Below are 12,723 nucleotides of genomic sequence, written 5' to 3'. Positions count from 1 at the left end.
ACAAATAAATGTGCTTCAATGATAACTGGATGTTTCATTACACTTCCTTTTGAATTTTTTCCTAATATTGTAGTTTGTAACAGCTAATTCAATTCCTCAAGCAGAAGAGGACAATTTTAACATATGAATTGAAACTGTCATAGAATGGAAATTGTAATTTCTTGACATGGGTTCCTATTCAAAATATTATGTACTCTCATTCCCCTCTACAAGTCTACAAGCTAGTAATGGGAATTCCCGAACACACTGTGTAGTATGTCTTGCTTATATGATAATACATTGCCGCTATAATCCAAAATGTGCATTAACGGGGAAAAAGTGTTGCCACAATTTGTGACTTCTACTTGTCATGACTGGTTTCTTTCAAATTTGCGGTATAAACTGGGCTTGGCCAGAAATTAAAGGGAAATAAATGTAAGCTCCAGGTGGCCAAGTGTTTAGGGAAAAAACAGGCAGCACGAGATATGAGCCACTTATGTTAGAATAGTTTCTAAGCAGTGCTTGGTCCAGTGCAAAGGTTTCAGAGCAGTAATGCAAGGGTCATGAGGCTGAGATCCCATGCAGAAACTTTTTTTTCAACTTTTATGCTACTTGTACTGCAAATAAACTGAAATAATGCTCAATATACTGTATTTACTGATATTTCCATTAAAGGTATGAAAAGAAGAGGCATAGGAAAATTTGGGATTGCTAAAAAATTTCCAGGAAGGGATTGTAACACATACATGAGAACTTCTTATATAGAATTAGATTCTTTTCTTATTTTACAGTTGATGGTTTACATGTACTGGGATGATATTGATCATAAAAAAGGGAATGTATCATTTGTGTGCATGTGCCAAGGGCTGTTCAAAGGTCAAAATGAGACTAACAGAATATGAAGTCCTGTATGCCACAATTACTACCCCTTCTCACAAAATTTTTTGCATAGTTCTTGTGTATGATATAAGTGTAGTCCTTTCTGGGAAATTATTTGCAATTCCACATTCTATTTTGTCTACACTAATAAATACAATATATTGAGCATTATTTCGAATTATTGCAGTGTAAGTAATGCAAAAATTAAAAAGGAAAAAAAAGTTTACCCAAAGGGTCTCAACCGTCCCCTCCCCCCGCTCTCCTGGTCCTTAGATTTTCATTCTATACACTTCCTGTGTGCTACCTGCTGTCTAAAAACTATGCTAACTGAAATGGGCCATGTCTCACCTGACCTATGTTGAAAATGCTATTTTACCTAAACTCTTGGTCCTCAGCAGCTCCTACTTCTGTCACCTTCATTTCTGAATAAGCCCCTCAAATACCAAAAATTAGGACAAAACCAGTGACGGTGAATAGGCACGCTCCTCTTGTTGGTTATTTTTTATGTGAACAGTTTTGTTTTGCCAACTTTACACATGTTCAGTTGTCTCTGTACAATTTAGTATCCCAGTCATGAAGCATTCTTAACTAGTAAAATTCATAAAGCTTGAAAGGATGAGATTAACCTTACGACACATTTCTTAAATGAAATGTGAAGCCAAGATTTTACATCAAAACTTTAGCATTTAAGTCTCCTCCAATTTGTTCAGCAGCTGAATAAAGTACCTTCAGATTTACCATTTTGTTAAATTGTATTGAATTGCATACCCTCCTGTCTCTTCACACAACTGAAACATTCACTGGTATTTGTGCTTGTTGTTGTTGTTGTTGTTGTGGTCTTCAGTCCTGAGACTGGTTTGATGCAGCTCTCCATGCTACTCTACCCTGTGCAAGCTTCTTCATCTCCCAGTACCTACTGCAACCTACATCCTTCTGTATCTGCTTAGTGTATTCATCTCTTGGTCTCCCTCTACGATTTTTACCCTCCACGCTGCCCTCCAATGCTAAATTTGTGATCCCTTGATGCCTCAAAACATGTCCTACCAACTGATCCCTTCTTCTAGTCAAGTTGTGCCACAAACTTCTCTTCTCCCAAATCCTATTCAATACCTCCTCATTAGTTACGTGATCTACCCACCTTATCGTCAGCATTCTTCAGTAGCACCACATTTCGAAAGCTTCTATTTTCTTCTTGTCCATACTAGTTATCGTCCATGTTTCACTTCCATACATGGCTACACTCCATACAAATACTTTCAGAAACGACTTCCTGACACTTAAATCTATACTCAATGTTAACAAATTTCTCTTCTTCAGAAACGATTTCCTTGCCATTGCCAGTCTACATTTTATATCCTCTCTACTTCGACCATCATCAGTTATTTTACTCCCTAAATAGCAAAACTCCTTTACTACTTTAAGTGTCTCATTTCCTACTCTGATTCCCTCAGCATCACCCTATTTAATTCGACTACATTCCATTATCCTCGTTTTGCTTTTGTTGATGTTCATCTTATATCCTCCTTTCAAGACACTGTCCATTCCGTTCAACTGCTCTTCCAAGTCCTTTGCTGTCTCTGACAGAATTACAATGTCATCGGCGAACCTCAAAGTTTTTACTTCTTCTCCATGAATTTTAATACCTACTCCGAATTTTTCTTTTGTTTCCTTTACTGCTTGCTCAATATACAGATTGAATAACATCGGGGAGAGGCTACAACCCTGTCTCACTCCTTTCCCAACCACTGCTTCCCTTTCATGCCCCTCGACTCTTATAACTGCCATCTGGTTTCTGTACAAATTCTAAATAGCCTTTCGCTCCCTGTATTTTACCCCTGCCACCTTCAGAATGTGAAAGAGAATGTATTCCAGTCAACATTGTCAAAAGCTTTCTCTAAGTCTACAAATGATAGAAACGTAGGTTTGCCTTTTCTTAATCTTTCTTCTAAGATAAGTCGTAAGGTTAGTATTGCCTCACATGTTCCAACATTTCTATGGAATCCAAACTGATCTTCCCCGAGGTCCGCTTGTACCAGTTTTTCCATTCGTCTGTAAAGAATTGGCGTTAGTATTTTGCAGCTGTGACTTATTAAAGTGATAGTTCGGTAATTTTCACATCTGTCAACACCTGCTTTCTTTGGGATTGGAATTATTATATTCTTCTTGAAGTCTGAGGGTATTTCACCTGTCTCATACATCTTGCTCACCAGATGGTAGAGTTTTGTCAGGACTGGCTCTCCCAAGGCCGTCAGTAGTTTTAATGGAATGTTGTCTACTCCCGGGGCCTTGTTTCGACTCAGGTCTTTCAGTGCTCTGTCAAACTTGTCACGCAGTATCGTATCTCCCATTTCATCTTCATCTACATCCTCTTCCATTTCCATAATATTGTCCTCAAGTACATCGCCCTTGCATAAACCCTCTATATACTCCTTCCACCTTTCTGCCTTCCCTTCTTTGCTTAGAACTGGGTTACCATCTGAGCTCTTGATATTCATATTTGTGCTTATCAGTTAAATAAACTCCATATTATAAAATTTAAAAAAATATATATGTTAACTCTTTTGTTAGCTTACTATTAAGGGAGATAAAGAAGACTATCTAAGTAAAATCATACACAACTTCCTGAAAATAATGAAAAATATTCTTAATGTTGATTAACTGAACATGGAGATACAGTATTCAAGCAGACAAGTACCCGAGTGACACAGACGAAACTATACATGCTACGAGGTATGTCCACAAAGTAAGTCCTGTTTGGTTACATAAAACAAATGTGTACAGATACAGAAAAAATATTTATTGTACAAAAATCTACAACTGTTATACTACTTTTCTACATAGCTTCCAAAATTTTGTAGGCGCTTGTCATAGTGTGGCACAAGTTTTTGTATGCCTTCTTCATTGAAGGTTGTCTCCTGTGTATTCAACCATGTGGTAACAAGTTCTCTCAGGTTGTCATCATCATTGAAGTGTTGACCACCAAGGACAGATTTTAAGTGTAAGAAAAGATGAAGGTCACTAGGAGCGAGGTCTGGGCTGTACGGAGGATGATCAAACACGTCCCAGTGAAATTCCCATAAGAGTTGTTTCGTCACATTCACCATGTGAGGTTGGGCATTATTGTGGAAAAAGCAAAACATTTTGACCGTAATCCTTGGCCCTAGTTTTGTATTGCGCGATGCAATTTCTTAACAGTCTCGCAGTAACCATGTGCATTGATTGTTTGGCCTTGTGGTAAGAAATCAACCAGGTAAATGCCTTTTCTGTCCCAAAAAATGGTGCACATGACTTTTTGAGGTGTCAAGATTTGCTTAAGCTCAACATTCATTGGGGATGAAGTGTGCCTCTATTCCCCTGACTGAGATTTTGTTTCAGTGGTGTCGTACAATACCCAAGTTTCATCCCCCGTGACTATCCAAGAAAGAAAAACATCGCCTTCATCATTGCTGCGTGTCAAAAACTAAAGTGCACTGCCCATCTGTTGTTTTCTGTGTTGTTCAGTAAGAACTTTGTGTACCCAATGTGAGCAAAGTTCTCGAAATTTCAGTTTTACAGTAACAATTTCATGAATTAGTGATCGTGAGATTTGCGGAACTTCCATAGCGAGGGCACTAAGTGTAAACTTATGGTTGTGCTTAATCTTCTCTTCAATTGTGTGAACCAGTTTATCAGTAACCACAGATGGTTGTCCGCTTCATTCTTCATTGTGCACTTGATCACATCCTTCATTGAACAGTCTGACCCATCTTCTAACCATTGAATCACTCATAGCATTGTGTCCGTAAACCTCACAGATTTGTGAATGACTTTCCTTTGGTTTAACTTTCTTTGCATTTAGAAAACAAATCACATATCTGATTTCACACATGGCAACATTTTCAATTATGGCTGACATTATAAATAAGCACTACAAAGCATTAGTCAGCAGCAGTGATCTGAAACTTGTGTACATGTCTTCTCCTCGAGTCATAGTAACTTCCGTGCATGCTCAGAACTGCAATCGTAGTGCTGCCACGGATAGAAATAGAAACGGAACTTACTTTGTGGATGACCCTCATATTATCAACTGTTCCAGTGTTCATTTCAATACTAAGCACGGTGGCATAGTGGTCAGCCAAACGCGCTCACACTTCAGAGGACAATGGTTCAAGTTTGCATCTAGCGATGCAGATTCAGGTTTTCCATGCTTTCTGTAAATCTTTCAAGGCAAATGTCATGATGATTCCTTTGAAATGGCACTGCCTATTTCCTTTCCCTTCCTTACCTAATCCAGGCTTGTACTGTGTCTCTATAACCTCGTCTAGGCTACATTAAACTCTAATCTTTGTTTCTCATTTTTGTCCATTGCATTAATCTGTATATGCACACAGAATGATCTGTAAGTTTAACACTTATTATAGCATTAGAATTAAAAAAAAAAAAAAGAAAAGAAAAAAGTCCACAAAATCATGAGCCTTGATATAACTGACACACATCAAAGAATATTCACAGCTCTTATACATTATACATATATAAATGTAAAGAGTGAGGTTAACCTGCATCAATGGGATGGTCTTTCCCCATGTCAGGACACTCCATGTGGCAATTCCCGTCAACCCAGTTAAAATTATCACTGGTTTGTATCTCAGTCCATCTGTCACAAGGAAGATCACAATTAAAACTGCCAAATAAGAATATGTGCCTACAGCATATATTTCTTGATTGACCTGGAAAAAAAAAAAAAATCACTGATAATCGAATGTTAAGCTCATTTATATGCTACATGTTTTAAAATGGAAAAGAGATTAAGGAAATTAAAATGATGGAGAAGGCAGTGGTTGTGCAACTGTCACTCAGTCTACAGCACTATTTATCATATTTAAACACATCAGCTTCATACTTTCATCTCAATAACAATATCTGGTAGGGTACCGGCGTAAAAAAAAATCTTGTTCATGAATTCTCAGACATAAAAGCACAAAAACTGACATACAGAATGGTAATTATTATTAGTATTCTCATGTCAGAAACAAAAGTTTTGCAGTTAACAAACATCACATTACATAAAATTTGAACACAACTTTGCCACTTCTAGTGCATTCTCCAAGGCCCATCTATGCATGAACTTGGACACAGATGACACCATTGAAGCAAATGTTCAACAGCCTAATCATCTCCACACCTGCACTTGACATTATCTTCATTTTCATAGCCTTATCTTGCCATTATAACCCTGGATTCCTTGTCATAACCAGGTGGTAGAGTTTCAGATACTTACCAGAAAATGGGTCTCTTAGCTTTCCACAAATGGATATTACATTTGTGGTAAAGAGTATGTCTGATGTGCTGAGAAAGCTCTTCCTGGATTTCAGTCTTTGCCCAAGCATTTCATATTCATGTAATGGATAAGTTACCTCCTGCTTCATTTTCTTCTTTTCCTTAATCAAAGCTATTTCTCTTCATACATAAGATGGAGCTATTCCTGCCAGATGGTAAGGCTGCAAGGTTGGAGTAGATCATAAATTGCCTGTTATACAGTAAGTCTACTTGTGTCATTGAGGGCAACATCCACCCGCCTAGTGTGACTTTAGTTAAATAAAACAGGACAGGTGCTCAGTGCAATAGAATAACACAGTGTCACTGCAGAAATTCAAATTGTTTCGGCCTGATTACCCCATTGTGAGCCAGCCTGTTTTTTTAAAGAGATTGTTCCTGGTGGAAACTTTCAACTTAGTGTTCATGCAATGCTTCTCATAAGTAAGAGAGCCCTGACAATCAGTCGTAAGTACTTTGCGTATCACATTGTTACACTTCAACTCACACTCACACTACCTTTAATTTCTGACTGACTTCTGAGTTTCTTAAATGGAAAGTACATACTTAAGTCTTACAGGATTTTGGATCAAGCTGATTCGCACTGTAGTAACTTCAATGGATTCAAAGTGAGGTAAGAGTGAGATGATCAGCACACAAGAAACTCCTGACATTGGGAGATATAGGTTGGTCACTGAAGAGGCCTGGGACCAATTCATTTCCCTGAGGAAGACAATTCTTCCCTAACCTTGCAGTGAGAAACCTGTTTAAGTTAAAGCGCAAATAAAAAACAAATGGATCAGAATAAAGAAGCTGCATTAGCTTGAATGATATCTACACAGTATGAATTTTTCACTGTTTAAACAACCCATCACTTAAGTTGTGTCCCTCACTATCAATGTATTGTTGAATTCAACTTCAGAAATTCTGTATCACTCTGATGAGCATTTCTTGGGGACTATGATCAGTTTCTTCCCATATTCAATTTTTTTAGACTAGCAAAGTCACAAGCTGGTACTGGAACACCTCAGCCTTAAGATGCGCCCAAAGAAAAAAAATCACAAGGTGTAAGGTCCAGTGATCTTACTGGCCAGGCAGCATTGCCACATAGAGAAATTAAGCATTTGGGAAACACCTATCCCAGCACTTGAAGGCAATTTGAGATGTATGAGTACTGAATCCATCCTGCTGCAACCATTAATTGTCAATCTGCAGCACATTGAGTCTTGGTGCAAAAAAGTGTTGATTATGTGAATGTATTGTTGAGATTTTACTTTCAGAGTAGTACCATCATCTTCAAAACAGTAAGAAACAATTATCTCAACTTTTCAAATGACACTCAATACAACAGCATAGTTATAATATAGTGGTTTTTATTTCTATGTGTAAATTGAAGGTGGAGGAGGAGGGGGGAAGGAGAAAAGGAAGGGGAAGGGGCTGTTGATGTCAGCTGTATTGATCAAGACTTGTGCAGAATCAGATAGCCTATGCATTTGTGTTAACACTGTGTCTTGGTGCCACAAGGTGTTAATGCAACTGCCTAGTAAGCAGGAGACCCCAGGTTCAAATTCCAGTTCAGTTCACATTTTCAATCATCACCGCTGACTCCAAGAAAGGATCCCAATGCAGTTCACATCAATAATCCCCTTCCCCCACATCCACCTCCAATTTACAGGTAATGTATCACAGCTGCAGATTCTGCATGCTGTCTGTTCTTTTGAACATGTCAGAAAGAACAAATACCATACATTCATATTTAATAGTAGTTTTGTAGTGCCCCCAGAATTTTACGAAAGTCTGGAGAGACTTGTGTTCCAGCCGTTTCGAACACGTGTTATTTTAAAGCAGGGTGTAAGGATGAGCATGGGATACTGCACCCATTTATTGTTTGTGCAGGCGAAACTGGAAGGGAGATAATTCGACGGCGTTGGCAAGTGTTCTGCACAACCTACCAAGAATAAAAAAATACGCCCCGGAAGCTCTGTGGCTGGCTTCAAAGAGTAATTTAGCATTGTGTTGTTAAAAACCAAATGGAGAGACTCGAAATAGGGACTGTTTATTAGATGCTGAACTGCTGTTGACAGTATGTGGACTGGATGTGGATCGTCAGCCACGATAAAAGCTTATATATTAATTGTGTTCAAAAATGTGTAATTAAATGATTCTGGGTGCCCGGTAATGTGTGGGCTTACGTCATAAAGTCTAGTTGTTTTTTTATACAAAGTGGAAATAAATATGTTCTGGTGCATTGAATGATATTCTGAGAGTAGCATATTTTTTAAATAAGAAGAGAGAGAGAGAGAGAGAGAGAGAGAGAGAGAGTGAAAATTTCCCCTTCCTTCGGAGAAGTGTCCGGTGCTCCAGCATTCTTCACCAAGTAAGTCCACTAAAATGCTTAAGCTGTATAGACAGAGCTTAACGTTACACCGGGCCACCACAAGAATGGGGCGACCATAAAGAAAGGACCTGAGAAAGAAGGGGAAATATTAAAGGAGTTATAAGAAAAAGAAAAAAAAGCAGTTGGGAGTTGCCTTAGCAACCCATAACAGCGAGGCTGAACAGCAATTCCACGAAACTTATCCAGAAATATCGTGTTGATAAATGGTGAAATGATAAAGGGAATCAATAAAATCGCATAACGCTGCAGTTAGTCTCAAAACGCCGACGCTGCAGCACACCGACACCGACGCCGCAGCACACAGACACCGACGCCGCAGCACACCGATGCCGACGCCGCAGCACACCGACGCCGACGCCACAGCACACCGACGCCGCAGCACACCGATGCCGACGCCGCAGCACACCGACGCAGACACCGCAGCACACCGATGCCGACGTCGCAGCACACCGACGCCGACGCCGCAGCACACCGACGCCGACGCCGCAGCACACCGACGCCGACGCCGCAGCACACCGACACTGACGCCGCAGCACACCGACGCCAACGCCGCAGCACACCGACGCCAACGCCGCAGCACACCAACGCCAACGCCGCAGCACACCAATGCCGACACTGCAGCACACCAACGCCGACGCCGCAGCACACAAACGTTGAAGTCACATCACACCAACAGCAGCGCAGACAAAAACCGCTGCTGCCGTCTACCTATGCTGACACTGCCATCCACCAATGCCGATGCCACAGCACACCAACGCCGACGCCGCAGCACACCAACGCCGACGCCGCAGCACACCAACGCCGACGCCGCAGCACACCAACGCCGACGCCGCAGCACACCAACGCCGGCGCCGCAGCACACCAATGCCGACACCGCAGCACACCAACGCCGACACCGCAGCACACAAACATTGAAGTCACATCACACCAACAGCGGTGCAGACAAAAACCGCCGCTGCCGTCTACATATGCTGACACTGCCGTCTACCTATGCTGACACTGCCGTCTACCTATGCTGACACTGCCATCCACCAATGCCGATGCCGTCGTACACCAACGCTGAAGTCGCCGTACACCAACGCTGAAGTCGCATCACACCAACATCGACGCCGACGTCTACCTACGCCGACACCGCCATCCACCAATGCCAACGCTGCCGTACACCAACGCAGACATCGCATCACACCAATGCCGGTGCAGCCGTCCACAAAAGCTGACGCCGTCATTGACCTACGCCGGCGCCACCATCCACCTATGCCGACACCGCCGTCCATCGACGCTGACGACGCCGAACACCGGTGCCGGCGCCGCCTTCCATCGATGCCGGGTGAGCTACTACTGACCTTTGATTATTTGTGAAGTGTGGGGGGGTTGTGGAAATAAGTGAGTGTACTTCTAATGATAACTAGATTAAAGGCAAAACAAAACACAATGGAAAAGGAACATCAACCCATAGAGTCTGTTGGGGCTATGGGAATAAAAAAACAGAGGCCAAATTTAGGCGAATTAATGAGGTTTATCAAAGCGCAGTTTGAATCACAGAACACAAAACAGGACGAACTGAAGACAGAATTAAACTCTAAGTTAGATTTGCAAAATACAAAACTAGAGGCTCAAGTTAATATCGTAAGTAATCAGATGCAAGAATGGAAAAAAGAATTGAAAAAAGAATTGTCCGATTCCCTTAGTGAACAGACAAATATTTTATTTAAGGATTTAGAACAAAGAAATGAAGCTAATCTAAAAGGTTTAGTTCAAAAATTCGAATATGATGTAGAGTGTAAATGTAGTAATTTGGAAACACAATTTAATGAAAAATACGACTCTTTGAAAAATGTATGTAACATTACATTTGAGGTGGTCGAACAAGAATTAACTACGCTAAAAACCAATGTCCAGAAACAAGATAAGTTGCTCCCTCTAGTACAGGTGCAAATTTCAGGGGTCAAATCATGGGTGGAAACCGTAGAACAGAACTTCAAAGAAAAGTTAATGACTGCAGAGCTTATAAATTTGAATGGCTTAGGAGAACAAGTAGAAGAATTAATAGGAGGAAAGGTTGAAGAGAAACTAAGTGTTGATATCTCTTTGCCTAGAGTAACTTCCAATTTAGATAACACCAAGAAAGACAGAAATGTTGAGGAAAGAATTCTAGCTTATGCAGGAGAAACCAGAGAAAGGCACAGTTTCCTAAAATATTATATTAAATAAGGACATGATAACTGATTTGCAATGTGACATTCAAACCAGATGGGGAGGTACACACCACACATTTCTTAAAACGATTTAACCATGCCATACCTAAAAGTTGGGAGGATGCTAAGAAAATAGAGTTTGCGGTAGGTTATTTGGAGAGTGAAGCTTCAGAATGGGGTACAGTAAATATCGAAAACTTCACATCTGGGAGGATTTTCAGAGATAGTTTAAGGAAAAATATTGGTCTCAAGTGCACAAGAGAAGTCAATCTCAGATTTGTGGAATCCTAAATACTATAGTATTGCCTGGGGTACAATGCGCAAGTATTTTGACTGGCATTTGACAAGGGCAAAATATTTAGATCGACCAATGGAAGAAGAGGGATTAGTTAGAATTTTAATAGGATGTCTACCTACTTATGCTAGAAAAGATATTCTATGCAGTGAGTGGAAAACGGTGGAGGAACTGTTATCCTTTGTAGACGCACTCGATGCAATCAATAAAGACAGGAATGAGAACTTGCATGCAGAAAAAAAAAAAAAAAATTTTAGGAGGAATAACATGAATCATAACGACCAGTCAAAGCCTTATAAATACAATCTTGCCCGAGTCCACCGACCTAGCAGGAATGTAAATAGAGGGGGTTGCTCATGAGGACCATTAACGTCCAACCTCAGTCCAGTAACTACGCAGGAATTCATGCCCAGCAACAGCTGTGGAACAGGGGATACTGCAGTTCCAACGTTTGGAAATCGTCCCATGGTTGCTACCCGTGAGGAAAACGTGGAGCGATCTGGATCCAGGGCCGGAGCCCAGGTCGTCGAAATACATTGAGAAGCCTAAATAAGAGGGTACAGGTTTCCTTTATGCATGAACTACCTACCAAGGACTGGCTACTGCTGGAGGAAATGAACAAAATAACTACGCCACCACAACCTATTATAACAGGAGAGATAGAAAACCACAAAGTAGACATATTCATAGATTCTGGTAGTGAAGTATCACTTATTTCTAATGAATACTTTAATACATTAAAAACTAAAAGTAATTTACCTGTTTTACCAGTAACTGGGGTACACATAGTTGGTATAGAAGAAAGAAGAGTAAGGTTGTTAAATACAAAACATTGGCACACTGCCGTATAAGTGATATGACGTTTAGACAACCTTTGCTAGTAGTGGAAGACATAAATAGAGACATTGTTTGGTTTAGACTGGTTAATCGATTTTAATGTTATACTAAATTTCAATGAGAACTGTATTTATGTGGGGGAACCCGAGAATAAACATTGCATTAAGCTTGCGACAGACAGCGATGTGTATAAACAAATATCTGAACACCAAAGTTTACAATTAACCGCGTCAGCTCAGTTGTCTCCAGAGATAGAGTTAACTAATACTGCATGTCCACAAGACGACTTTCGCAAGAAGCTAAGTGAATCTGAAGTGTTAAATATTGAACAGCAAACGGATTTAGTGAAAATATTGTCTAAATACCATTCAGTATTTTCAGAGAATCCGGGTCCTGTTAGCGATTATGTTTGCAAATTTAAGATTAAGGACGAGACTCAATTTTTTTGCAAACCATACCCTATACCTATAAGCCTTAAAGAAGAGGTTAGGGAAGAGATTAATAATATGATTGATCAAGACATAATAGAAAGGAGTATGAATGTCTACAATAATCCCTTAGTAGTAGTGAAAAAAGCTACAGGTGGAGTGAGATTGGTGCCAGATGCACGCACTCTCAACCGTCGTACTGAAACCAAAAGAGATTGTCCAGTTAATATAGATGAATTATTAACTAAATTTAAGAATGCACAGTATTTTAGCTCCGTTGATCTGACGGCTGGGTACTGGCAAATCTGGTTACATCCCGATTCAAAAAAGTATACTGCTTTTTTGTTCGACAGAAAACCTTACCAGTATTTATAAGAGCACTTGATAAGGCTATTGGACGAGAGTTATTGAAAGAACTAG

The 12,723-nt window shown here is 40.2% G+C and overlaps 1 protein-coding gene across 10 annotated transcripts in view; it reads right to left on the bottom strand.

Moving 5' to 3' along the window:
• LOC126456768 (thiamine transporter 1-like) overlaps positions 1-12,723 on the bottom strand; it is a 619,041-nt gene that overhangs the window by 316,629 nt on the left and 289,689 nt on the right. For 9 of the 10 annotated variants that reach the window (XR_007585386.1, XM_050092528.1, XM_050092526.1 and 6 more), the window contains exon 3: positions 5,394-5,564. Coding sequence is in view for 9 of the 10 variants with exons in the window: in XM_050092528.1 (XP_049948485.1) it covers positions 5,394-5,564 (171 nt within the window). In the remaining variant the exon portion in view is untranslated. Of the gene's footprint in view, positions 1-5,393; positions 5,567-12,723 lie in introns of all 10 variants that reach the window. The other variant, XM_050092532.1, reaches the window with a different exon arrangement.

The sequence above is a fragment of the Schistocerca serialis genome, chromosome 2 (genome assembly GCF_023864345.2).
Source record: "Schistocerca serialis cubense isolate TAMUIC-IGC-003099 chromosome 2, iqSchSeri2.2, whole genome shotgun sequence".
NCBI classification, from domain to species: Eukaryota; Metazoa; Arthropoda; class Insecta; order Orthoptera; family Acrididae; genus Schistocerca; species Schistocerca serialis.
Note: the sequence above shows the minus strand (reverse complement) of the source record. Positions and strands in the feature narration are given on the sequence as shown.